The sequence below is a fragment of the Natator depressus genome, chromosome 7 (genome assembly GCF_965152275.1).
Source record: "Natator depressus isolate rNatDep1 chromosome 7, rNatDep2.hap1, whole genome shotgun sequence".
NCBI lineage: Eukaryota > Metazoa > Chordata > Testudines > Cheloniidae > Natator > Natator depressus.
Genome location: NC_134240.1, coordinates 23,379,897 through 23,406,534, shown reverse-complemented (window position 1 = coordinate 23,406,534; position 26,638 = coordinate 23,379,897). Strand labels below are relative to the sequence as shown.

General features: G+C 46.8%; 1 protein-coding gene across 5 annotated transcripts; it reads left to right on the top strand.

Moving 5' to 3' along the window:
• Positions 1–23,350, top strand: GATA2 (GATA binding protein 2). Of its 5 annotated transcripts, none has more exons than XM_074957657.1 (6): positions 1–315; positions 12,497–12,925; positions 13,823–14,428; positions 17,128–17,306; positions 20,332–20,457; positions 21,272–23,350. In XM_074957657.1, the coding sequence occupies exons 2-6, from the start codon at positions 12,697–12,699 to the stop codon at positions 21,569–21,571; spliced, it is 1,440 nt and encodes a 479-aa protein (XP_074813758.1). In that variant the 5' UTR covers positions 1–315; positions 12,497–12,696; the 3' UTR covers positions 21,572–23,350. The 5 variants fall into 5 exon arrangements, with proteins under 5 accessions (XP_074813758.1, XP_074813760.1, XP_074813761.1 ...); XM_074957659.1 differs by lacking the exon at positions 1–315 and adding an exon at positions 3,830–3,934; XM_074957660.1 differs by lacking the exon at positions 1–315 and adding an exon at positions 11,708–11,804.
• Positions 23,351–26,638: the final 3,288 nt, after the last annotated feature.

The following is a 26,638-nucleotide window of genomic DNA, read 5'->3' as shown; positions in this document are numbered from 1 at the left end:
GGAGAAGGGGAGGGAACGGGGGAAAAAGACCAGCTCGAAAATTGCTGCCAGGTTTAAACTGCCTACCCCTGGCAACCCCTCTGCTGGCCTGCTTATGCATTCACCAGCCATTTAGACCCTTTCCTTCCTCTTTATTCACATACATGAAGGCGAGCTAGGCAGAGGCGAAAGTGTGGTCACTATTAGCGGCTCCAGATGTGCCTGCGCCGCTGTCAATGAGCCCAGGAAGAGAGAAGAAGACCCCCAGCCCCCCAGCAAAGAACGCAGTGGAAGGAGATCAAGAAGCAGGAGAAGAAAAGTCACTGTAGGGAAAAGGTAAGGGTATTACAAATAATAAACGCGTGAGAAAGTGCCCTGAGAAACGGGGCTGGGGCTCTGCTTCCTCGGGCTGTAGATTAAAAACCTTTCATTTCGGCAGAGGGGGGAAATGCCAATTGAAACAGAGAGCTTTGGCTGCGGATGTGGGGAGCTTACTGCAACTCTTCCTCGCCGGGGCTGTGATGAACTGGAGAAAGTGGACACAGCGGGGCTCCCAGGGAGACAGTGCACTTGGACAGGGAGAGATTGTCCTTGCAGCCAGGTGTTCTTAGCAAGGGGAGATGGAGCGTTGTTTATTACAGACTCTCCCCTAAACAGCCCCTATGCATTTGTCACTGGCCGCTTGGATGGAAATGCAGAATATTTTGGGTGCTGTTCCCAAGCCACTCCATGAGGGACCCGTCTATCTAAAGAGCGGCCACTGCCCAGTGACAGAGAACAGCTTGGCGTGTCAAATAAAGAACTAGTGCTCGGTGTTTTAAATAAACCAGTCTTGTCTTTGCAGATGATTTAGGGCATTTCTTGGGGTAGTTTTTCCTCTTCCAGAACAAATCACAGAATTTATTTCTAAAAATGTGCAGATCTACTACATATCTGGTGGGGGAAAAATCGTTCGCGTTGCATGGTTGCTTTATAACACGGCTGGTTTCTTATTTGAACTAGCTGCAAACAGGTAAAGCCATCCTTAGAAAATTTAATAATTTACAGACCAAATTTACTGACCAAATGAAGCGATGCTTCAAAGAAAATCTAGAGACATACAGCGCGGAAGAGTAAGCTCCTATGAAATAATCTTGTTCTCATTCACACTGGAAATGGGTGGTTTTTATCTGTTTTGAAAAACATTTCACCCCTAGCGAATAGCAGGCTCAGAGATTAAAATAAACCAAGAGGGTTGGAAACTGGGAAAGAGCGGGTAGTTTTCTGTTTATAATGTAAACCTTGTGTCCCCAAATTATCTTGCAACTCAGGTATGAAAGAAGCGATCAAAGATTCAAACTGCTTTGCTGGTATATTTATATATTAGATGGATCTAGGTCGGAAACTGATTTCTAATGAACAGTGTTTTTTCATTCTTAAACTCGCAGTCACTTTAGAATTCCCAGATACTTTCTCTTCTAATAGACTGGCCCTATTACAGCTAAAGAATGAGAGCGTTTTAAACGCCACATCATCCTGCCAAACTATTCCTTTCGCAAAGAGGGAAGAACACGGATTATTGCGATGGCCCAATAAACAAACTAAACCAAACCACCGTGAATTAATAGCAGTGAATCTCCCAGGATTAAGTATGTGTCTTTATGGCTTATCATTTTTTTAAAAAAACAGCTCCACTTCGGAACCTTTATTTCTTTTCACCAATGGGGGGTGCAATGTTAAATTGACCCTCCCCCCACACGCCTGGCCCCGTCCTATCCCCCCTCTCTCATTGTTGTCAGATTTGTTAATAAAAAGATGCGAGGGTTTGTTCTCCCCTGGAAAGCCCCGCATCTCCGCCGGCCCTGGGTTCTGCTCCGTTTGCACCTGCCTAACCAGGGAGCCTTTGCAGCCCCAGTCCCGTGCAGCAGATTTACACAGCTTTGCATGTTTTAAAATTACCCAACTATAGGCTTCAACCGCGTTTTTTTCCCAAGGCAGCTCTTCCACCCCCACCCCACCCCCTTTATTCTCCTTTTGCTGTGGGGTGCAGAGACTGGGAGAGAAATCCACCCTGGAGACTGAATGGCTTTGAGGCGATTTCAATAAGAATAGTTCGGGTGCAGGATTTGGAGCCAGGGTTGGCTTGTTTGGTTGGAGAGCGAGAAGCTGAAACAAGAGTAACATCTTTATTAATTTTTTTAACTCAGATTTGGCCATGTCCAAAGAAACTGGCAAGTAAAGCAGCTGCCCAAATACATAGTATCATTCCAATGATTAGTTATTTTAGATAGATAGATAGATAGATAGATAATCAGTTGTCGCAGACAGCTAATTGTACCAAAAACTAAATATCTGGGTCTGAAACTGACATCGAATCGTTCTCTTCCAGGGCCCGATCTTGCAGCCTTAACTCAGGCGATTTCTCCATGGAAGTGTTGTTGCCTGAGCAAGAACTGCAGGATCGGGCCCCAAATATCTGACACCCGAATTGACATCGAAATATGCGTCCAGAAAATCGAACCCTGCAACGAAATCTTTGGTATGAGAGTCCCATAGACCGTCTACCATTACAATCGGGGAAGCAGTTATTAATTGCACGTATTAATTATTAGTAGTACTATCCTCGTTATCGCTGCAGTTGCTGCATTTTGAGCAGAAGTAGGTTTGGCAATTTCCAAAGCCGTGGGGTGGTGCTGGGGTTTGGGGCTGCCTGGCACGACCAGGTCTGGGGCAACAGACTCTGGGCTGGAGCATACACAGTATTAAACAAGGTGGCTCAAGTAAGGGATGCCCTACAGATCGTTGTGCCCAGCGCCCGGGGTGAGGAGAACTGGGGAGCCAGTGAGGCGACCAGGGAAGCCACACAAAGGTTCCAGGGCTGGGGAACTTTACCGGGATGGACAAATTGCAAACAAATTGCAGGGGAACAAAACGAATTTACAAGTTGTCAGGCGCTTCGAGAGAACAGGATCCAAACAACCAAAAAAGCCAGGAGGGAAAACAAGAGCCACGAGGGGTGACCCAGTGGGGAGTGAAAACTCCCATGGAGCAATGGGCAAAATATCCGATCTGAATCACCTGGCTTGGGGGAGGAGGGGGGCAGATCTAGGCAAGGCTTTTACAGTAGTTAAGAAGAGTACGTGGTCGGTGATTTATTCCCTAAATCGCTCTGTTTTTATGCAGCTTAAATGGGGGCTTGCGGTTAAGAGGTAACTGTGTCATTTTATAACCTTCTTAGCCAGCATTAAAAATGTACTAGTCATGCAGGTCGTATTTTAAGAAAGAAAGCAGGAAAGAAAACGAAAGGAAGAGGAACACTGGGAAAAGTCTGGAGAGAAGGGCTGGAAAGTGACTGCTCGTATTTCTAACCAAAGACTCCCTGTAGCGGCTAGGCTCTGAACAATGATTAGTATTTTAACTAACAGCAGAGGACATAATCATGACAGTAACAAACGCGGCGGTGCCTTGCTCTGCCTGGCAGACTCTCGGTTCCCCCTCCCCGGGGTGCGGAGCCGATCCGGCAGGACCGCCACCGCCCGGGCTGCGTGTGCGCGCGGGCAGGGTCCCCCACTTCCCCGGGCCGCGGGGAGAAAGGCTCTGGCGGGCTCTGTACCTGCCGCAGCAGGCTGCGGGGCTGCTGGCTCGAGGGCTAACCCGGAAGAGTGTGTGTGTGTGTGTGTGCCTTTCTGACGCCAGTCATACGTGTTTCTATTTCTGTACCTGACTTAGCCAGATTGCTGGAAGACTCGGGGTTGCAGCAGCCCCGGCGAGCAGCGAGGCGGCTGTGCGTTACATCCACAGGCCTGCTTCTCCCCCCCCCCCAGCTCCAGCGCAGCCGGCTTCCTCTGCCTCCCCCCCCCCCCCATACACAGACACATCCCACTCTGCACCTCATGCTGCTGGCACTGAGGATCTGGCTCCTGCTGCTGCTGCAGGGGACGGGCGTCGCGGGAGACCACCAGCGGCCCTCTCAGCAGTGAGTACCTTGCATTGTGCTCCGCCAAGGTCTGCACGGAGACGCAAAGGCGCCCCCGAAGCCTGCGTGCCCTCCGACATGGCTCGTGCAGTGTGCAGCCCCTCTTATCTCAGACCCTGTAGGGGTTAATTAAGTGCGCCTCTCGCTCGCTCGCTCTTTCCTCCGTTTTTGATGGCTGCACCAATTAGTTGCACAGAGGAAAGGACGAGAAGAATAGGGTTACAAAGAGAGGAAAAACTTCTGCTGCCCCTGGGGTTTGCAGTCAGGGTGAGTGAAGTTGAAACAAAGAGGAAAGTCGATGCGGTTGCAATTCGAACAATACATCTGAATGAGAGAGCGACAAGGCGAGGCTAGGAATTTATGCTAAATCATAGTCTGTGCTGTGGTATGTTAGATGACATGTTAGTGTACGCCACTGTACCTAGCACTTCACCCCCGTGAAGCAGGATCGGGGCACAGAGATTGCAGCTCTGATGGCTGGGGCGGAGTTGGGGCGAGAGATTTCTTGTATTTACTTCGCGGCGGCGTGGTCTGATGAGGAACCTTGCCCGTGAAGAGTTTACAGATTGCGATAATTATTATCCGTTGTCATATCTATATCAAAGGCGTGAAAGGAGGTAGGAGACGGCCGGAGTTCCCTCCTCGCCTAATTAACAAGATAAATGATAGGAAAAGTCCAAAACTGCCAAAAAGAAAACTGTCACAAAGGGCAAGGCTGAATGTTCCCGGGTACCGAACCGCTCCCCATCCGCACGGACAGGCCAGGGATTATCAATTAGCTCCGCCACCGCTTTCCTCCCCAAACGTTCAGTGTCCACATTCTGTTACAGCAGAGCATGGGGATTTGGTTATTTCCCTGTTGAACCTTTGCCCACTTCTTGTTGTTTTTAGAGTCTGGCATAAGGTCTCTTAAATTGAGATTTCGTCAAATAAAACAGGGGCAAACCTTGAGGGCATGTAAATAAACAGTCTGCGTGTAGGTCTGGGCACATATGTTTTCTGCCTTCCAATATATTTGCGCTTTGATCACAGACACAGGTGTCTTGCTACATCAAATGGCCCCACTAACTGTTGCTAAAACATGTTCCATCCCCCCCTTAAGGAGATGACATCACTTGTCAATCAAATTAAAATAACCAGCTGTGCTTCCAGATCTGGAAGATCTCCCTTTAAAAATTACAACAAAAAATTAAGGTTAGTAAAACTGTTGTATAAAAAGAGATAAAAAAGCCAGCCCTGAGAGATAGACAGCCAGTCTGAGGAGAAAACTTTATAACTCATAAGAGGCATTTCTGTTTTACCAGTTTTCGCTCTCACTAGATAAATCCACACAGATCTATCTATCTATCTAATCTACCTATCTATCTATCAGAAAGCACAGATAGCTGATTTATCGGCTTGTCTGGAAAATATACAGAGAGACACTTGAAAATAAAAGGTGGGATTTGATGTTTGGAGTTCATCCTGACACAATTCTTTCTTTTCTTTTCTCAGTTGCCATACCCTGCAGACTATGGTATGTGCAAAGAAGGAGGGCGATTTGTAATGCATTTGGCGTACCTTGTGTTTGCATATAACAGCCAATAAATCTAGCAATCTATTGGAAGAGGCTATGGAATAGAGATGGGGGAATGCAGGGCCCACGGAGTGACTTCAGGGACCGGAGCCGGCTGGCTGCAGTCCTGCAGCTCACCGCCCGTTCAGGCAGATTCTCTCCAGAGAGGACTTTAATAAAATTGACAGAATAGTTGTTTAACCAGCCGTGTGAAACAGGCTGAATCTCAGCTCCAGAAGATTAGTTAAGCTTCTGCGCCGAAGGTCCTTGTGCGGGTTAGTTTATGTTCCGATGAGTGCATTAATTAAATAAACGTCCCCAGCATGCAGCTTTGCTCCTTTGCCCCCACGGTGTTGCTGCAGTGGGGGCATTTAATAACAAACCCACCCTAACAAACAAGACCGAAGCACTGAACTGCCACGAGCTGAACAAGCACTTTGTAAATCAGAGGCGCGGAGATCACTGAACCTGGAGTTCTCAAAACACGTTTGGAATCGAATTCATAATGATCTATTAAGCACAATTTCCACACACCCGCCCTGCGCTCAAGTAAGTATCGGTGGAGGTGGATCTGTAATACAGGCAGGAGTTCTACGCTGTGTCGAGCGATTTCACTGGAAAGAATTAAACCGCCTTTGAACTCCTGTATCCCACGGGGAAGGGGTATTTTTAAAAGGGTTTTTTTAAAAGGGAGGACGATTTTATTCGCTGTTTATTGTCAGGAGTTTAAAGAGAAGAGCTGGAAAGCGCGATTGAGGGGTCATCCCAAGGCGGCGGAAAGTAGTGCATGGGAGCAGTGACCCTGCAGCTGCTCAGAAGACATAATGAAACTTAATAATACATAGAGACACTCATTAATAATAAGAACCGGCCGATGGGAGACTGTGACTTTTCAGGAAAATAAGAGGCTAGGAAGAAGGTGCCCAGAAGCCTGGGCGAGGTCAGTAAGAGTGTCAGAAATACCCCGAAACCATTGGTGGCAAAGGAAGCCAGTGAAGGATTTCTGTTAGCGACACGATCCAGTCCCAGAGAGAGGCGGCGGCGGGGACGGACAGGCAGGGCATTCGGCTGGATTTTGTATTTTCATGTCTGCGGAGGAAGCGGCACCGTGTATTTCCCCACCTCCAGTGTCTCCCCAATGCCCCGCGGACGGGTTGGGTTTTTCCCCTCCCGCTCCTTGCCGGCATGTGGATGTTGTAGGCAAGATCTGCAGAGGAAGCAGCGAGCTCCCCTGGCTGCAGGGAAGTGGCAAGGGCCGGCTGCAGGGTAATCTGACACGGGGGCTTCAGGGAGAGTTTCCCAAGCAGTTTTGGGGTCTGTAGCTCCATAAATCAAGCAGCCTGATTAATCTTTACAATTTGTCTTTTAAAACAAACATGAACGAATTATCAGCTCGTTAACTGCGATTTTATCACCTGCCTAAAACAAACAGCCCCCCCCCAACGCCGCCTTGCCCATTGCAGCGGGGAAATAATTAAAAAGGTTGGTATTAATTAGTAAGAATGCATTCGGAGCGCATTAAAGCCGGTGTTAATACGATCGCATTAACAGCCCAGCCATTGCGGCGAACTCGGATTCTTCCCCACACTTTCGCGGGAGCTTTTGCAATCACGTTCTGCGGGGAGCTGCTGGATGATCTGTGATTTTTCAGTGTGAAATGTTTGTTCGGATCTGTTAAAACATTCTCCCAGCAGCCCCCTCCCGGTTAATTTTGCAAACGGGGGCAGGAGAGCATTTATTTCTAGTAAACAAACGCGGTGAGATTTGTTGTTCCCGTCTGTTGTTTGCAGTTTGATACTTGGAAGTAAAAATACCTGATCTGAAATCGCCTTATTTTCATTGAACAGATCGATTTGGGTGTGTGAAAAAATATAGATAAGTTTTAATTATTTTTTTAAAGAGGTTGTCACCTCTCTCCCTCCTTCACACTCCAGGCCTGGTACAGAGCCTGCGGTCTATACAGTCTGATACTGGAAGATCATATCTGCTAAAGCTCCCTTACACCAGAATCCGAATAAATCATCCAGGAATTTCTAATGCTGCCGAGTTTATCTTTGGGTCTATACTGTACTAAATCCTGCATAGGGGGCTGCAGTGGCAGCTTCTAATTCAGTTTGTATCTATGTCAGGGTACGTCTCCCCGGGCCCCGATTTCACCGGAGAGTGTGTGTGTGGGGACGCTGACAGACTTACTCGTACGATCCCTTCTCTCCTGTTTTAATCCCTTTCACTGGCTGAAAAGAAACGGGAAGTGTGTGAGTGGGGGGAGGGCGGGCTGGGCGAGAGGGGTTCGGGGAGGTCCCAAGCCAGGGGACCGCGGGCAGGCAAGGGGAAGCCCTGAAGGGGGGAGAATCCGAGGACATGGGGAGGTGGTGGTGTGAAGACGGGGCTAGGTTCAGGATTCTGGGCCCGGGTTGTCGCACAGGATGCAGGCTTGGGGCGAGCTCCCGGCCGGCCTTGGCTCAGAGCCGGGGCACAGACATCAGCAACCCCCGCCTCCTCCCTCCCACCTCCCCACCAGCAGAGCTGGGCTGGCTGAGCCCGCGGGGGGCTGCGCTGTGTTGCCCCGGCTAGCTCCGAGCAAGCCCAGTCCCGGCCGGCGCAGCCAGACCTCCTGTCTCCAACCCCCGACCCCTCCCGAGGCCGGGCCAGCCCAGCCGGCTGCAACTGCATCGCTCTGCGGCTCCCACCCCGCCGGGGGGCTGGGGAGTGCAGGGCTTCCCCTCTCCCGCAGGGGCCGGCGGCGGCACATCCTCAGCCCGGCTCCCCCGACCCGGGTGCTCCCGGTCCTAAAGACCCCGAGCAGAGCCCGGGACCGGAGCTTGCTGAGCTCCCACGGATCCCCACGGCCGCGCGGCGCCCACCTCCCGGTCTCCGCCTGCACAAGCTGGGGCCGGGGCCGGGGCCCTGGGGATCCTGGCAGCGGAGCTAGCGGCGCAGGAGTCCGGCTCGCCTTAGTTTTCCAAGAGGGGCAAGGAAGCCCGCCGGGGGGGGGGGAATCCTAGCCCCCTTCCCACCCAGTCCCCGCAGCCCCCTGCCCCGCAGCCCGGCCCAGCCTGCAGCCAGCGGAGAGGAAGATGCCAAAAAAGGGGAGGGGGGAGGCTGTTCAGTGTCTGGCCCCCGCTTGCCTTGAAAATCTGGACTTGTTTTGTCTGGGTGGGAAGGTGGCAGGGATGGAGGCAGGAGCAGCAGAGGGGGCAAGGCAGGAATTGGGGGTGTCCGGGACCCCTAGTTCCCAGGGAGAACCCGCCCCGATTCGAGGAGAGAGGGGTTTGTCTTGTATTATTATTATTATTAAAAAGTTCATTTCCTGGCGAATTTGGCAGCGGCGGGTGACGTCAGAGCCCCGGCGTCTCAGTGACTGGGGCCGCCTGGCTGGGGAGAAGCAGCCTCCTATTACCCAATTACTGACTGTCAATCCTCCGAGCCGGCCCCCCTCCCCTCTGCAGGGAGACCTTCCCCTGCACACCCAGCCCTGCCCCTGCGGGGGGGGTTATATAGCCTGGTCACCCCAACACACCCAGCCCTGCCCTATCCTCGTGTGTGGTGTGGTGTTGTTTTTTTTGGGGGGGGGGCGTTATAAAACCTGGTCACCATCACCACTGCCCTACACTCTGTGTGTGATCATATAAAGCACCCCCTAAAACACACTCCTGCTTTACATTGTGTGTGTGATTATATAGTCTGAACACCCCCACCACAAGACACCCTACATTGTGGGTGTTGTAGGATTATATAACTTGACCACCCTCCCAATCCTCCCCTAACCACCACCCCCATGGGGGATTATATAATTTGATCTAATTAAACAAATAATCTCGAGGGGGCAGATATCCCCGCAGGACAATACAACCTGATCACAACCCACACCCCAACACACATACATCAATTTTGCCTTACAGTGGGGAGGATCTACCCTCCTTCCCTGTCAAGCATATTACACCCTGCTCACAACATCTCCCCTCTCTCCCCCAACACACCCCTCTGGCCTGGTGGAGTGGGGGGACTCCCCAGCCCATGATATAACCCGATCATAACTCTTCCCTGTCCCCCAAAGCACCCAAATGTTGCCCTACAGTGTAGGGGAGGTGAGGAGATGTACACCACCCAGAATGATACAACCAGATCACACACACACACACCTCTCCAAACCAGCCACCATCCTCCACCTCTTCCATTGTGACCTGGAAATGAGTTGGTAGAAGGAATAATAAGTATGGAACTTACACATAAAGTAAGGAATGTGACAAGACTTGGGGCCAATCTCAAAAACATCTCCACAGGGTCCCCCGAACCCACTTTTCTTCCCTAGCATAGTCTTCATTTCTGAGGTGGATGGGAGAGAGAAGCATTTGTCTTGCTTTGATTCCACCATTGAAATCTATTCATGTCAACAATTATTTTCCTGCATCTAGGAGATAAGAGGATTTACAATAAAATGAAAACAGCTTTTAAAAAACCAACCAAAACCTATCAGTCAATTAGTTCTTTTTTAATAACAATATTTTTAGGGGTAGGTAGGGACCTGGCCCACACCATGTTAGTCCTAGTTGTATTTTCCTGTCGCCCTGTTGTTCTTTGCCGCCTCTCCCTTCTTTCCCCCTTCTCTGGAGCCGCTTTTCGAAGTACACAGGCAGTTAAAAGTGGGACCTTCAAACTGTGATAAATTAATTAGCTCCCTGCATAAAAAGCCTGTTGATTCGGACTGCACTTCTCATCCGCCCTATACCAGGCGGGTTGAAAGCCTCCGCTGCTTCAAACGGACAGAAATACGTCAAAAAACCAACCCAAAACAAAGAGAGGGTTTATAAAAATGAGTTTTAAAAAGGTTCCGGATGAAATAGCACTGTCGGGCTCCGAGGGCCAGGACTGGTCCCCTGCGCTTCAGGCTGTTTATTGTCTAGTACAAACATACACTTACTTAAACAAGGGTGTTTTTTTCTCATTATCTGGGTGTTTCCTAGATTTGTAACGCTGTAATGTCGCTTTGGGCCTGACCATGCTTTCGGCGCGCAGCCCAAACTCACAGGCAAGTCAGCGAGCCCAGTGCCCGCATTACTCAAGAGATTTCAGGGAAGGGTCCCAGGGAAGTCCAGGGGGGCTCTGCGCGAGAGACAAGTCGCCAGGATCGGGCCCGAAAATAGACAACCAACGACTAGCTATAAAACGAATGACTCAAATGGATTTTTGGGCTCCTAATCCCTCTAGTTTACACGCCCACCCCAGGTGGGCTCCAAGCAGGCTTGTGCGGGTTTATTTTCATTTTAATCTTATTTTATTTTGCTGATTCAGTTCTTTCGAACGAACAGGACGGTAACAATCCGGGACAAATCAGACATCTGCTAACGGCCCGAATCCGGGGTTTTCGAACATTTAAAGTCCTGCTTCGGGAAAACTAGAGTCCTGGTTAAATGAGAAACGAGTCCTGTATTAATGCAACTGGCTAAAATAACCTGCATTCGTTCCGAGCAAACAGCCAGAGTTCACTGGGGCAAACGCATCACGCTTAAACGTTTAGGAAAGAAAACGAGCATGTTCTTATCAAATCTCTACCTATCAAATACCTTTTCTGTTTAGGAGCCGGTTCCACCGTCCTTACTCACACAGAATACCCATTCACTTTAATGGGAGATTTTGTCTAAGGAGAGCCTGCACGATCCGATTCTGTCTTTACAGCGTACTCCCGATTGAGGTTCACATTCCAATCAAATAAACAGATAAACATAATTTTGCCTTAATTTTTTTATAGATTTGTGAGGCAATTAGCAACTCAGTTAAAACGGGTTTGTGAGCGTCTTCTAACAGGCTGCTGCCCGGGCATCTTTCCTGGGAGAGCCTCCTGACCTACTTAGGTGTCCCCCCTTTCACTCCTTTGGTGCATGTATTTCGATCCCCGAAACTGGTTGGAATAATTTGTTCATAACTTTATTCTGGAGCGTGGCGGGGTATTTAACGTTAGCCGCAAACAAACACCAGCTCTGCAAGACAGGCGGACCTGGATGCTGCTGCGGGGAGGGGAGAGTGGAAGCGGGGATAGTGGGAGGTGGGCGGAGGGGAGGGGGGGGTCTTTTCTGTCCTTGGCGGGTTCAGCTCTTTTAAGATGTTTGGAGTAAATTAGGGGAATGTGGAGTTCTGGGGCCAATGGCAGCGCGAGGCTGGGCGCTAGGACGCTGATTGGCTGGGCGGAGGTTCTTAGCCCTGCGCGTCGCCCCTAGTTCATGTCTACTGAACTGAGTCCAGCTGGCGCCAGGGCTGACATAGGATGCTTTGGGGATGTTACAAAAAAGGCCAGAATAAGTGGAGCTTGCCATCTGAGTAAGAACCTCCATCCAATCCTCCTCTTCCTTCTCTCTCTCACTCACTCTCTTCTGCATTCGCATCCTCCAAACAACCATCCATCACCACCCCTCTCCCACCCTCTAAACTTACAACCCCAGAAAGAAACTCTGCAAACATTTGGAATTAGATTCACTCCACTTGGAGGGACTTTGTGTAAGTATGTTGGGGGGGGGGGGGAAGAAGAGCTGGGTTTATTCTGCAGGGAAATTGCTTCTGAGCTGCTGCTGCTTTTTCTTCTTCTCCTTCTCTGAACATTCCTTTCACTTTTCCTTTTCCCCTTTTGCTTTTGTGTCAGTTCGAGTTGGTATAAGTAGGTGACATGAGACCTGCTGGCTTTACTTTTTCACCCCCACCCCCTCAAGGCAGCTGGAAAAACTCTTATTGACGTTTGTAGAAAAGAGGAAACCTTTTTAAAAAAAGCTCTTGAAAACAGATGCTGTTTATTTGGGGGGCGGGGGGAGGTGAACCCAGGGTAAGAACTTGTGGGGGCGACGGAGCACAAAGAGAGACTTTTTGGAGGGGGGGGCACAAAGAGGGACTTCTCCTACCCCCGCTCAGCTGCATGTTGGGAATTGCGGAATTAGATCAAACCAGATGGAAAATGCGGAGGGTGACGCGCCACCCTTGAATAGCCATGTAAAGTACTAACCACTCCTTTCCTCTTACAGGTGGTGTCCCGGGCGTGTCGCAGGGAGCCTCTCGCCACAACTTTCCAGCTAAGAGAGAGGGACACGTTGGCTTTCCCCCCCGCCCCCGCCAGTCCTGAGACAAACACGAGCCACCTGCCGTTTGTATCATTCTGGTTTTAGAACCGACCCATCACCAATCCGTGCCGGCTGGGGGGTGGGCTGGGGGATTCAGCGCCGGCATGGAAGTCGCCACCGACCAGCCTCGCTGGATGGCTCACCACGCCGTGCTGAACGGGCAGCACCCGGAGACGCACCATCCGGGACTGGCTCATAACTACATGGAACCGGCGCAGCTCCTACCTCCGGATGAAGTCGATGTCTTCTTCAATCACCTGGACTCCCAGGGCAACCCCTACTATGCCAACTCGGCCCATGCCAGGGCCAGGGTGTCCTACAGCCAAGCTCACGGTAAATCTGCACCGGTCTCTTCCCCCCCCCCCCAGTTTACTTTCTCCCCGGGTCCTCTGTGGGCTTGTGCCGGGCGCGGAGTGACTAGAGACCAGGTTTGTCTGGGGGCTGCTTCAGTATCACTGGAAAGGGAGAGCCGAGAAAAGAGGCTCGAAAGGGAAGCCCGGGTGGACTTTAACCCTAGACATAACCGATGGGGGGAGGAGGGGGAGGAAGGGGAAATAGACTGAGAGGGTGGGTGGGTGGGTGCGCGCATACAGACCAAAGAAACTTCCTAGTCCCGAGACACGGGCACTTCCCGGATATGAAATACAAACTAATTCAAATCACGGGTAGATTTTATTTTGGGGGGACCGGGGTATTAGTAGCAGCTGAGAAAGTGCTCCCCAAGCCTGCAGAGCTAGTGGGTTTTTTCTTTTGGGGGGGGGAGGGGCTGCTCCCCCCGACACTGTGCTTTGGTCGCTCCGCAGGCTGTGGCTGCTGCTTTCTTTGCTGTTAAATCCAAGGGGCAAGTGGGTTGGGAGCCTTTCGGGGCTTGCAGGGTGTTGCTGGCGCCTGGATAGGGAGAGGAGAGGCGGGCATGGGGAGCCTGCGTTGTCCCCCTGTCTCGTCAGGGCACGTCTGCTGTGAACCATTCACCCCAGCCACAGCGCTGCTCCGTTGGCTTGGGGATGGCGGGTGTCCTTGTGCGGGCGCTGGATCTCCCTCCCCGGCGATCTGGCTCTAGGCGCGTCCCACGCAGAGGGCACCGGAGCTGAACCGAGAGCCGCCGCTGGACACTTCCCCGGCCCCCTCTGCGCAGGGCAGGCCCTCTGTCCGCGCCCCCCAGCGCTCTGCAGGGCCCGTCTTCCTCGCCGGGCTGGCCTGTGTGATAGTGAAACTCCCCTCTCCCCACAGCCCGTCTGACTGGGAGTCAAATGTGCCGGCCTCACCTGATCCACAGCCCCGGGATCCCCTGGCTGGACAGCGGCAAAGCGGCGCTCTCGGCAGCCCATCACCACAACCCGTGGACGGTGAATCCCTTCACCAAAGGGCCCCTGCACCCTTCCGCCGCTGGAGCCCCCGGGGCCATCTCCGTGTACCCGGGCAGCAGCACCTCCAGCACGGCCTCGGTCTCCTCGCTCACCCCGGCCTCGCACTCCGGCTCCCACCTTTTCGGCTTCCCACCCACCCCTCCCAAGGAGGTGTCCCCGGACCCCAACTCCACCAGCGCAGCCTCGCCCTCCTCCTCCTCGGCCGGGGCCAGGCAGGAGGAGAAGGAGACCATCAAGTACCAAGTGTCTTTGTCGGACGGGATGAAGATGGAGAGTGCCAGCCCGCTGAGGACCAGCTTAACCTCCATGGGGGCCCAGCCCTCCACCCACCACCCCATCCCCACCTACCCCTCCTATGTGCCGGCTGCTCATGAGTACAGCAGCAGCCTCTTCCACCCGGGCAGTTTCCTCGGCGGCCCAGCCTCCAGCTTCACCCCCAAGCAGAGGAGCAAAGCTAGATCCTGCTCAGGTAAGCCCTGCCACTCCTTGATCTCTGCAGCGCCTGTGCGGTGTTTGCCTGGGGGGTTGGTTGATGTCGCGGGCAGTAGGGGGGTGTTGTAGGTCAGGTTTGTGTATGTGTGTTTTTGAGGAAGGCTGGAATGCGTGTACCATGATTCTAGTTTGGAAAAAAACCCCAAGAGGACAGCTTTTTACATGCACTCCGACGAGGAGGTTAGGGTGGATTTACTTTGTTGGCACCGAGATACATCCTAATCTCATCCCCCTGGATTTTTTAAACACGCTGTTGTTGGGGCAGCTCTGAAAAATGGACCTAGCTTTTCTGTGATTAACTGCTGGTAGGGCAAGCAGCCTCCCTTAAAGGTCTAGTCACTGGCTCTCTGCTCTGCATCAGTCTCATGGCAGGGCCTAAGGGACACAGTAATCCCTACAAGAAAAAAAACTGGCAGATCTAAATTATGCAAATACCGGTTTATACGGCAAAATTTCACACAGAAAAAGAAAGACAGTGGCTGGTTCTAGTCACTGGAAATTCTGGGCCAGATCCTGCACTCTTTACTTCGGTGAAACTCCCATTGACTCCATGAGGGGAATTTACTTCTGTTTCCTTGCAATAAATTTGCACCTTTATTAATAAGAGAAAAGGCCAGTCGTGCGCTTTTAGCATTGAGCACACATTCACAATTGAAATTACCAAGCCAGTTGCTTAAAACTGAAGAGGGCTTGATTTCTTTCAGATCACACAAGGAGCAAAAGTTTAATAGTTTACACACCAGTACTGAGGACCAAAGGTACCTAGTAAACGCCAACTTAAACCAACTCAATAAAAACTAGAAAATGCGATCGGACATGATTGTTCTCTGCCTCAGACCCAACCCTGTTTGCTAAAAACGGATCGCAGAGCATTCCCCTCTTCACTCCAGTTTTCCCTAAAAGTGTCTTCTGAAGCCAGCTCGTTCAGTGATGGCTCAAGTTTTGATCTCACTTTCAAGTGTCCCCAGCTGAATATCTAGACGAATTAAGACAACTGTATGTTGTTCTATTCACCTAAATCCTCTTCCCCGTTTGTCTTCCCATCGGTGGAACAAAATAAAAGTATATATTTGGGATAGCGTTTTAAAGCCACCTTTAAACAAAACTAAATATGTGTACACACACACCCCTCTATCTGCTATTTTGAAAGCGGCCATTAATTAAGAAACCTGATCTCTTTTAGGAATTTTGCAACAAAAAGATCAGACATTTTACAATATCAGCTCTATTTCAAATTGCTCTTTTAAGGGATTTTTTCCCCAGTGTTTGAAATGCGGCTGCTGTTTTTTCTTTTTTTAAACCGTGAAAAGAAAATTTAAAATAGAGTTGCCCCCCCCCGCCCCGACTGCTTTTAGAAACAGCTCGAAGAGTCACTGCAGAGAAATGGATCCTTAATGGCCTTTTTTGGGTCCCTTAGTTCTCGAGGATTTTATTAGATGGGGGAAGTGAGTGATCTTGATTTTTTTGTTTTGTTTTGATGGGAGCCCCCGCGCATGGAACTGGGGAAAGTTCGTGACCACTCACTGTTTTTGTAGGGAAACTAAGACTCACGACACGACGACTCCTGCAGCTTCCTGCCCTAGGAGGGACAAAAGCTAGGAACGCAGAACTCCCCTCATTTTTCACTGCAGACTGTGTTGTTTAAAAGCCACCCACTCCCTAGATGGAAGGAGACACAAGCCCTGCTGAACTGGACAAGGCCTGCTCCAGTTACTAGCAAAAATAGTTTCCTCTGCAGTTAAATACTGTACAATTTGCATAAACTGTGTTAAGAGAATTTCCTATATTAAGCAGACCAGCCCTCAAACCATCAGGGGCAGTGAACTTTAAGCAAATAGCTTTTTGAGGCCAAAACAAAAAGCAACAACAACAAAAAAGGCAGCAAATATCTAAGGGATTATATGTGGTATTCTAGTTGGAGATACAAGATGGGTGAGCTAATATCTTTAATTGGATTTTGGGTATTTTTAAATGCTAGTTGGGCCACTGTAGAATCAGGCCAGTGTTGCCACTCACCAAAAATTAAAGTATTAAAACAAATGAGGAAAGAGTAGGAGTCAGATAAACCTCTCCACCAAATCAAAATTTTCCACTTAAAAAGTAAAGTACAGAAAAAAAGCTGTTTTTATAAGTTCCAGAGTGCCTGCTTAGATACAGTTTTTTCAAGTGTTGCATTTCAACCAGTTTTGCTAAATTAAAATAAAAATAATGATTGAACCATTTAGATGCTGTATCCACTTCCAAGCTGCCCTGCTTTATTTTAGGATATTGCGGCACTTGCAGCAAAGTGTCTTTTGGCCCAGATACCCCTTTTCCTTCAAAATTTTTGCTTTGTGTGTGTGTGGCGGGATATATGTGATCTAGCCATAGAGGTGCAATAGATATGGCAGGGGAATGGTGCACATTACATGGTAAGGGAGCTCTTGTTGTACCGAAATGATACAAGTGCCATTTGACACAACAAGAGTGTCCCTCTTTCTCACCTTGCAGAGAGAGCAACTGGTTTTTGATCACAACATAGAGTGCTAGTTTGTATTAGAGACACTAAGAAGAGCCTTGCCACATGTACTGTAAATAATCAATGCTGTCTAATTATGCTTGAATAATGCACTGTTTTGACTTCTGGAAAATGCCTAAAGGACAATGCAAAAAGCTTTTGTGAATTTGTTTTTAAAGAAAGAAATCCGGTTTCTTCGTGTTTCCATTTAGAAGGCAGAGAGTGTGTGAACTGTGGAGCTACTGCCACCCCTCTCTGGAGAAGAGACGGCACTGGGCATTACCTGTGTAACGCCTGCGGGCTCTACCACAAAATGAACGGTCAAAATCGACCACTCATTAAACCTAAACGAAGACTGGTAGGTGTCTGTCTCTGCTGGGTTTGGGGATAAATTATACAAAGGGACCACACGCAGACCCACCCATGGTGTGTCTCACTCATCTCCTGTGCTTCAGACCCCGCATGGATGCTAGATGTTGTATTGTACATGAGACTCATGTCACTCAGAGGTCACGGCATAGCCTAAGGACAGATTGCAGGGACTCCACCCATAGCAGCTACATGCCAAGGTATAGAATGTAAGTAGGCTAGCAATCTCGATTATATTCCTACACTCTGTTCCTGTTGGAAGATATGGGGCACGATGTGTAGCTGTCTTTCTCCTTATGAACACACACTTTGATCCTTAGATGACAGCTTTCATTTGATTTCTCATTTATTTGGCCTCGTGGGGCAGTTCAGAAGTGAAAGGGTTACAAGCGTGACTGGACTCCAACATGTACTAAAAAAAAAAAATTCCAGCCCAAAAAACAAAACAAAAAAATCAAATGAGTCAAACCCACTGCTCCCTACTTAATAATTATTTGTATAAAGGCCATGAAGTAATTTTCACTCTTCTATTCCATGACAATACTAATATTGGTTCCCTCCTCAGACAATCCCCTAATGTGTTTTTTTTAACCCTATTATTTTTCCATGGAGTCACCTATACTTTGTATTTTCATTTGAGTGATTAAAAAAAAATGTCCTTTCTAAGCTCCTGGTAGTAGTTTCCTATCCGGATATCTGTACGTTAAAGATAAGGAAACTTTGTGTATCTGTTTCCTGACTCTAAAAGCTTTAGAGAGTTTCTATAGGCAAGGCATGCCAGTCATGCTTGCTGTTTTGAAATTTCTAATACACTCTACTCCACAAATAATGTGTAAAATGCTAAGAATAATAAATATATATATTTTGGAGCCATGTGATTTATAGTCCCTAAATCTCTTGGCCATTTTGGGGACATTTTACTGGCCTGGGAGGAGGGAAGGAGAGTTGGTTTTAATGATATAATGCTGGGATGGGATAAAGAGGATTTCTGTAGTGAGCCAGAATTTCAACTATGCAAGCTTCTTAATGACTTGCTTTCCTTCTACAGTGACTGACACATACAGAAAAATGTTAAGACAACAGTGTAACATTATCTGAAGTGCTTGCCAGACTGAATGGTACAGGCCTCAGAGCTAAGCAGCATAGTTTAGTATCAATAAGCCATTTCAAATATGCAAACATAGCTCTTCACCTTCGAGTGGGCTGGGAAATTGCCCGACTTAGCTCACTGAAAGGAGTTTTGGGGAGCTAGATTTTTTTCAGTTGTGTTTTTGTTAAATGTTATATATATATAATTTTTTTCCCCCTGTGGTTCACTCCATTTGTTGGGACTGGAAGAAGACTGTCTTCATTTACGGGTTTATTAATATTAGTTTTTTTATTGCATGTCAAAATGACATTGTCAAGGCTTGAAGGCCTAAAGTTAGTTGTGTTTTGGTTTGCTTACATGTGCATGCACTAGGGGGTACAAACTGCCTCAGCTCTGGCTTTTGGCTTTGTTCTTGCAGGCTAGCAGGGGGACTGAAATAAATAAATCTCCATGGCCTGATTCTAGTCTCACTTTACTGAATACTCCTCTGCCTTCAGTGGAGTTACTTCTGATTTACACCAGCATGTACTATAAATAAGAGCAAGATCAGGGCCATAATCTTCAGAGCAGGACCAATCTATGGTTTGATATTTAGCCAACTCTCCAGCAGAGCAGATGGGCAGAGGAAAATGCATTACGTGGTGCATAAAGCCCTGATCACAGAGAAAACCCAATGTTCTAGGATGTTATGTTGTAGATTCTCCCAGAAGCTCAATGCCTTGAGAGGAGCATTGCTGGGGTGCAGGAAGGGATGGGCAGTAGCTTGTCCCTAGGATTTTTGTAGCCAACTGTAAAAATCCTTAGGGAGCAGGGCCCCCAGAAAATTAGCACAATGTAGGTGTTTTATAAATAAATATTTAATTCTCAGAATTCTCTGGGTTGTACAAAATGGAATGTATTCTAAACATTTCCTAGAGCATCTTTGAACCTTCCTAATAAGGATGTCTCCCCAAAATACGGGGTGCATTTTGTCTACTCCTAACATCTTCTGAAATGCCACCCTTGTCCAAGGATGTGTTATTGTAGGGTCTCTCACTCAAGTTCATATACTGAAATCAATTGGTCTTTTGCATGCATTTACATTTTTCCTATCTTGCTGTTCTCATTTGGTAAGGCTGAAAGGTTCCCTCTGCCCCGCCACGGGTCAGCAGAGCAATCTGATTAAAAGCATCAGATTTTAAGAGAGGATATTTTTGGGGCTTATCAGCCTAGAAAATGAATAGGGATAGAGGCAGTAGCAGGGGCAGCACAATCATTGCTGAAAGGCATGAGACTAGGTTTGCTAAATATTTAACAAAAGTTGGAGCTGGTTCTGTTTTCTCTTTCACTTGTAAATGGAAACTGAAATTTTAGTGATGGCTATGATAAATACGGCACCCATCTAAGTAATGCAGCTGGTTTTCCTTGCTGGTCACCTTTACAGGGACACGATCAGTTTAAAAATCATCTTCTAAAAGTCCTCCTTTCTTGTTTTGTACTATAAACACTGTTGGCGCTTAACAAATTCGTAATAAGAATATTTTAAAAATCAAAGTGATCTTGAATTTATGTGGAGCATTACAAGGGAAAGCTTTTAAAAACAAATGTATTTCCCCCACTCCCCTCTGCCCCTTATTAGTGCTGTTTAGCTTTTGCATTATTTTTGTCTTGGACAAGGAAAATAGACTACTCAGCTTCACTGTCTGGTTTTCATGCAGTAGCCAAATGTTCCAATATTTGGGTGGCTGTTACAATGGGGGACCATTTAAATACAAACAAGCAAAACCCGAAGGGGGAAAAAAAAATCAAAGCAACACTTCTCTGACCTTTCTGTTTTGTAAATAGATTTGGGATTAGTTACAAATCCTACATATTGGACCTAAATTGACCTTTAAAACGGGCTTGTTCCAAGTATACGCAATAATTTTCCCTCTCTTTTGGTTAGTCAGCGGCTAGGAGAGCAGGGACCTGTTGTGCCAACTGCCAGACAACCACCACCACCTTATGGCGACGTAATGCAAACGGAGACCCAGTTTGTAATGCCTGTGGACTTTACTATAAATTGCACAATGTGAGTATTTGCTTGTCTTGTGTGTCTCTGCTTGCTTAGCTGGGATTGATGCTTTAACTGGATGGCATGCACTGGCCTTTTATTGGTTTCAGGTTTTTTTTCCTCCCTCCCAGGTTCCCCTGGGGACTCAGAGCCATTCTTTGTTGGCATAGTGATGCTAAGTTCACTGACATTACAATGTATTAGCTTGGCTTCTAAAGCTTGGGCAAATCAGGCAAAATAGAGTTACAACACTAGTTTTAACTAAGCATGTTTGCGCTTTCTCTCTCCAGCAATGCAGAGGCCATTTGAAATGGATTCTGCGCAAAGGTTAATCCCAGGGGGGAGGTATCCTCTGTGCAGAATTGTCAAGTTTTTTGTTTGTTTGTTTTTAATAGTAAAGATTTAAAAAAAAAAAAAAAAAGAATGAATTTGGAACAGGAATCATTCGACACGTTAGAACATTATTTAAAATGTAAGTAACTGAGGTTGCAGCTTTCCTAGGAAGAGACCACTCCCATTTTAGAAGTGAATTCAGGTCAGTGTGTGCTGCCTTGTTTGATCTCTTCTATTAGGAAATGAATGGGGGGCAAAGGGTAAGCATAAGGGAAGGATGGCCATCAGCTGCCAAATTCAGTCCAACTTGTTTTCATGTCTGGGGTTTGTGTGTGTGGCTTCATTAAACAAATCAATATAAACAAGAGAGAAACACCATTTTGTTTGGCCAGAAAAAGTTCTCTGTCCAGGAAAACACATGGGGGCTGTCCAAATATTTTCCTTTTTGCACAATAAGGTCATTTTGTCTGCATGAGCCTGATTTTCTCATTTCTTGCAGGTGAACAGGCCATTGACCATGAAGAAGGAAGGAATTCAGACCAGGAATAGGAAAATGTCCAACAAATCAAAGAAAAGCAAGAAAGGCTCTGAGTGTTTTGAGGAACTGTCCAAGTGCATGCAGGAGAAATCCTCTCCATTCAGTGCCGCTGCCCTCGCCAGTCACATGGCACCAATGGGGCATTTGCCACCTTTTAGCCACTCTGGACACATCCTACCAACACCTACTCCCATTCACCCATCTTCCAGCATCTCATTTGGACATCCACATCCATCCAGCATGGTTACAGCCATGGGATAGAACCTGAGTATCAAGAGACCCACACAGAGATAAGAACACGGGGCTCTGTCTAAGATGACACTGAGTAAGGAAAGATTCTGCCAAGAGGAGAACATAGGGAAGGAAAAAGGGGACCTTGCGCCAATGTGGTTGAACTCTTAGGGTTGGACTAAAACCCTGCAATGATGAGTCTGCTGCAGAAATGCTTAATGGTGCCTGTTATGCACTTTGCCCCTCAGGTATAAGGAAAACGAAAAACTCACTTGTTTAATACCTGCTGGCCCAGCAGAAAGCAAAGGTGGCAGAAGCAGCAGAAGACGGATGCTGGAACTGGCTCTCCTTTCTCTGTTATTACTGTGAATATTGTAAAGAGATAGCAGCCTCCAAAGGCGGAGCAAGCTGGCTGGTAGCCACCCATACTGGATTTCTATGGTGGACTTTGTCTGGGGGAGAAGGGGTGGGAAACCAGGACAACTTTATAAAAACTTAATTTTTAAAAGGAAATCAGACACAGAAAGTCATCATTTATTTTGCTCTTGTTTTCCACAAAGAGCCTCAAACCTTCTGACTTGCATGATTTTGTGCCTTTTTTGGGGGGTGGGGTGTCAACCCTGCTAGAATAAACACAGCTTTATAACGGGGGGGAGGGAAGTGTGCGCTAACCAGCCACCCCTTGATTGTCTTCATCAACGTTACATACAAAAAGATCTGTTAGGGAAGGGATGAGAGAGGGGGGAAAACAAAGCAAAAATGTACCTGGAATATGGGAATGTAATGGGCCCAAGATGTGGATTATTTTGACGTAATGCCTGCATTCTTTTTCTTAACATGAAAGATTTTATTTAAAAAAAAATGCTATTCCACAAACAGCGAAATAGGACAAATCACTAAAAAAAATACACTGTAGGGAACAACTCTGTGCCAGGTGGAAGTAGCTAGAGGAGGTCTTATTCATCTGTCCCATCTAACTTCTAGGAGTCTATCAGCAACCAGGGCAAGGCAGAAAAAATCCCATTCAAACCCTTTGGAGGTTAAAGCATTTTGTTCTGCCTTGTGGGCAGCTGTTGCTTAAGACACAGACTAGCTGCTTTGGTAAACTCACCGTAGTTTGGCTACCACATCCATGCAAAGCCAGAGCGTGTGCTGTCTGTAGGCATCCAGGCTACGGCACAGTTCACATCTGGGAGTGAGGAAGGGCAGAAAGTGGATTAAGATCACTGGACAAGAGAAAGAGAGAGAGACAATCAGTTTCAGCTTCACATACCCTTCAAATCCAAGAGGCAGCAACAGCTGAGGCGTTGAGGGACGGTAACGTTCCAAGGGGGACAACTATTTCCCATAGCGCATTTTATATCTAAAAAAAAAAACAAATAAAAAATGAGTCTCCCATTATTAAACCATATTGTACGTAAACAACTGAAAACAGCTATTGCCAATGTGAAGTGTATTCTATTGATTGTTGTGACCTGATGACTCTCATGAAAACAAGCTCCAGTATAACATATGATGTACATATTTAGCTATACTTCTGATGAAAATGCCCCAGTGAGCAGAGGGGTTCGAAAATGTAAACTGCGTAAGCTTAATTCTGTGACAAGCTTTTTCTTTTTCTTTCTTTCTCCATTTTTTTTGATCAAGCCAATTGTATCTTACTGCAAAAGTTCTGCTTAAAAACGAACCCACATAAAAATGGATGTACATTTTTTTCCTAAATAGGTAATTGAGATATTTGATAATGAAGTAAGGACCAAGCAGCCATGGAAATCCTGCTTTCCTCCTTTTTCTGGTCTGTGTAAGGTGCACTTTGTAAAAGTGGAAATAAATGAATGGGGTGGGGGGGGGAATTGGTTGGGAGATGCTGTAAGAATTTTTAATTTACTGAGTCAAAATTTGGTCTTTTTACTTTTTACCTGTTACTATGGTACAGTTGTACATTATTTGTACCCAGCTCAAATTTCTGCAGGATTTGGGGGGTGATGAGTGGGGGGAAAAGGAGTGGGTTACTGATACAGTTGACAAAGTGCAATATATTGTCAGTCACTGCAGCGTAGACAACGGCAGTCAAGATTTAAATTATTTTGTACTTGTATCAGCATAAAAATTCTGCAGTATTTTCTGTTTTTATTCTTAATTTTTTATTTTGCTTATTTTTGGATTAGTGAATTAAGTTATTGTTAATTATGTACAACATGTTTATATATTGTCTGTAAAAAGTGTATGCTTTCCTCATATTCCTTCAAGGTGAATACTGCTAAGAATAATAAAATACCTTTTTTGTGAAAGCAATTGTGCCGTTTCATGCAATCAAGTTGGGTGTGTGTGTGTGTGTATGTGTGTGTGGCTAAAATATTACAAGGGCTAAAATATTACAAGGGTGATTATGACCAGTGGAATGATTAGTTTAAAATTTGTGAGGCTAGATTATCAATATGTTTTAAAAGCTAATGGGTTTAGAGAAATAAAAACAAACTTTTGAATGTTCACATACCAAGGAGCATTCTCAGGGTTGTATGTTGTCATAAGGAGTTCAATGTATTATAGACTCTAAACCAGTTTAGCACAACACCAGTGTTTCTAACAACAAACTGATTTTTAAAGTTTAAAATAATAAATCCTTTTAAAAGTGAAATTGATGCTGAAGAAGGGCAGCAATTTGCTTCAAGGATATCCAATGGTTTGGTTTGGTTCTTTTGCTATTGACTTAAATGGGAGCAAAAGCGGGGCCTAAGTTTGATAGCCCTAGATACTGAAGTTCTGCGTCCCTAGAACAGGCAACAGAGGGGGACGCTTCCCTGAGATACTGCTCTGCCGCGGTGCCTCACCCCTGCCCCAGGGGTGCAGGCCCCCACTAGGGATGGCAGGGGAGTTCAGCCTCCGGCCTGTTCGGTCTATGGACATTGCTAACCAGGGGCACAGTTAGTACCAGCTGTGATGATGTGTTGGGAGGCAGGATTGGGTTTGTGTGACTCACCCCCGTGCACTAGGACTAAGGCAGTAACACATTTCACCCAGGCCACCAACCAGCTGTCACAAGGTTACAATTTTGAGGGCTGTTCTAATCCAGTTGGCTGATCCTGACATACCTAAGGCACTCATCTGGGGCCTTACAGCATGACAGGCTGAGCGTCTGCAACCCCCCTTGACTTCCGTAGGTGAGGCAAGGGGGTCAGCACCCCTCCAGGTAAAGCAAAATGTTAAAACCAAATGAAAGATGTGCTCCTGCTCCTGCTGAGGCTGGGGGAGTTTTTGGCCCTACTTTCAGTGGAAACAGGCTAGGGTATAATTGTTTACAGTTTAAGAAAAGTAACCTTTTTAAAATGCATATATTTCCCATCAATGCTTCTTTTAATCTGCAATCTCCCCTCTGGCTCCCCAGGGAGGCCATGTTAGTAAATAAAAAATGACAGATGATAAAAAGACACTAAATTAGGAAAATTAGACAAGCAAAAGTAACAGATACAAGGCTTTCCTGCATCATTTCAAGTGTGTTAGTCACTTTTCTAACTTGCTTAGCAAGGGTTAATGCAAACACCAATAAAAAGTGGTTTACGGGCACAGATACAATTCAAGTTTACTTTGCAACTTCTATTTTAAAATGAAACAAGCCAACCATAAAACAGGTCTAAAACTGGGTTATATCTAGAAGCTTTTACCTTTGAAACCATAACACACTCATCTTGCTCTGATGTCTGCAAGAATTCAGCCAGCTGATGATGGTTAGGCTGAGGGGAGAATGGGAAGAGCTAATATTATTTAAAACAACACTTTACAATTTAGAAGCACTGAGCTATTAGCTTCTATTGTTTGGAACATACCCTTGTTGTTTCTTAGGACTTGTCTACACTATGGGCTGGCTTGATGGGCAGCGATCAATCCAGCGGGGGTCGATTTATTGTGTCTAGCATAAATGCGATAAATTTACCGCCGATCGCTCTACTGTCGACTCCAGTACTCCACCTCAACGAGAAGCACGAGGGGAATAGACGGGAGAGCATCTCCCGTCGACACAAGGCAGTGAAGACCCTGCGGTAAGTAGATCTAAGTACGTCGACTTCAGCTATGTGAAGTTGGGTAACTTAGTTTGACACCACCCAATAGCGTAGACCAGCCCTTAGACTAGGGCCTGGTTCAGTAATTGACTCTGCACAAACCAATCCCTGTGCGTGCCTTCATGGATCAGCTTGCAGAATCCAGGCCTTGATTGTAAACTCTTCAGGAGAGGGACCACGTTTCCTATTTTGTAAAGCGCATAGCACAAGAGGCTCCTTCTCCTGACTGGGGCCTTTGATTGTGACTGTGACACAAATAATAAATAATCCTGTTTCCATAAAGTGGCACTAATCTGTGAAAGATCAAAATGTCTTTCTGTACCATGATGTCTTGAGATATTTTACACAGTGGAAGAAAACAAAATAGCAGGGAATGAAAACTGAGTAAATATGTAAAGTTAGATACTAAGTATAAACACAGAGCAGATATCAAGGCAACAAATCTGGATTTAAACTCATTTCATTTCAACCGAACACTGGGGGACAGCGTCTCATTGATGGGGAGCCCTGACATTACTTGCCTTTGGTTCCCATTGTTGGGATTATTGTTTTAAGCCGTGCTTAATTGTCATGTCTCTATGGCCACATCAAAAGTCAAGGAGATTAGGTTACAGGGAGTGTTTAATGTCAAAATACAAAATAAATAGAATGGAAGCTGGAAAAGGTACCCTACTTCTTGAGATTTCTGCTCAGGCTTTTGCCTCAAACATTTTCTATTTTTAAAGATTGCTTTTTTAATGATAGCATTTCTTTGATTTAAACTTTCCTTTCCCCAAATGACTTCACTGTTTTCCTACAGCAGCACAAAAGGGTTAATATTCATTCTTTAATGGCAAATATGGTATAAGTTATGCAAGCTTCTTAAGTATCTTGGTGACCTGTAGATGGCTACAGGAGAATTTTATTATTTACTGGCTTGCCAAACATTTATCGCTTATAACTAGAAAACTAGGAAACAGATATTAAGTCTGACGTCCTTATCTGTGATTGTATGGAAAGTTCCTACCGTACAGCATGTATATATCAATCACAATTAAAC

Bases quoted from the DNA above. Each gene is read 5' to 3' on its own strand.
- GATA2 (XM_074957657.1), top strand. From the start codon at position 12,697: ATGGAAGTCGCCACCGACCAGCCTCGCTGGATGGCTCACCACGCCGTG. The intron at 12,926-13,822 runs GTAAATCTGCAC...CTCTCCCCACAG, and splicing joins GTCCTACAGCCAAGCTCACG to CCCGTCTGACTGGGAGTCAA. The intron at 17,307-20,331 runs GTAGGTGTCTGT...TCTTTTGGTTAG, and splicing joins TTAAACCTAAACGAAGACTG to TCAGCGGCTAGGAGAGCAGG.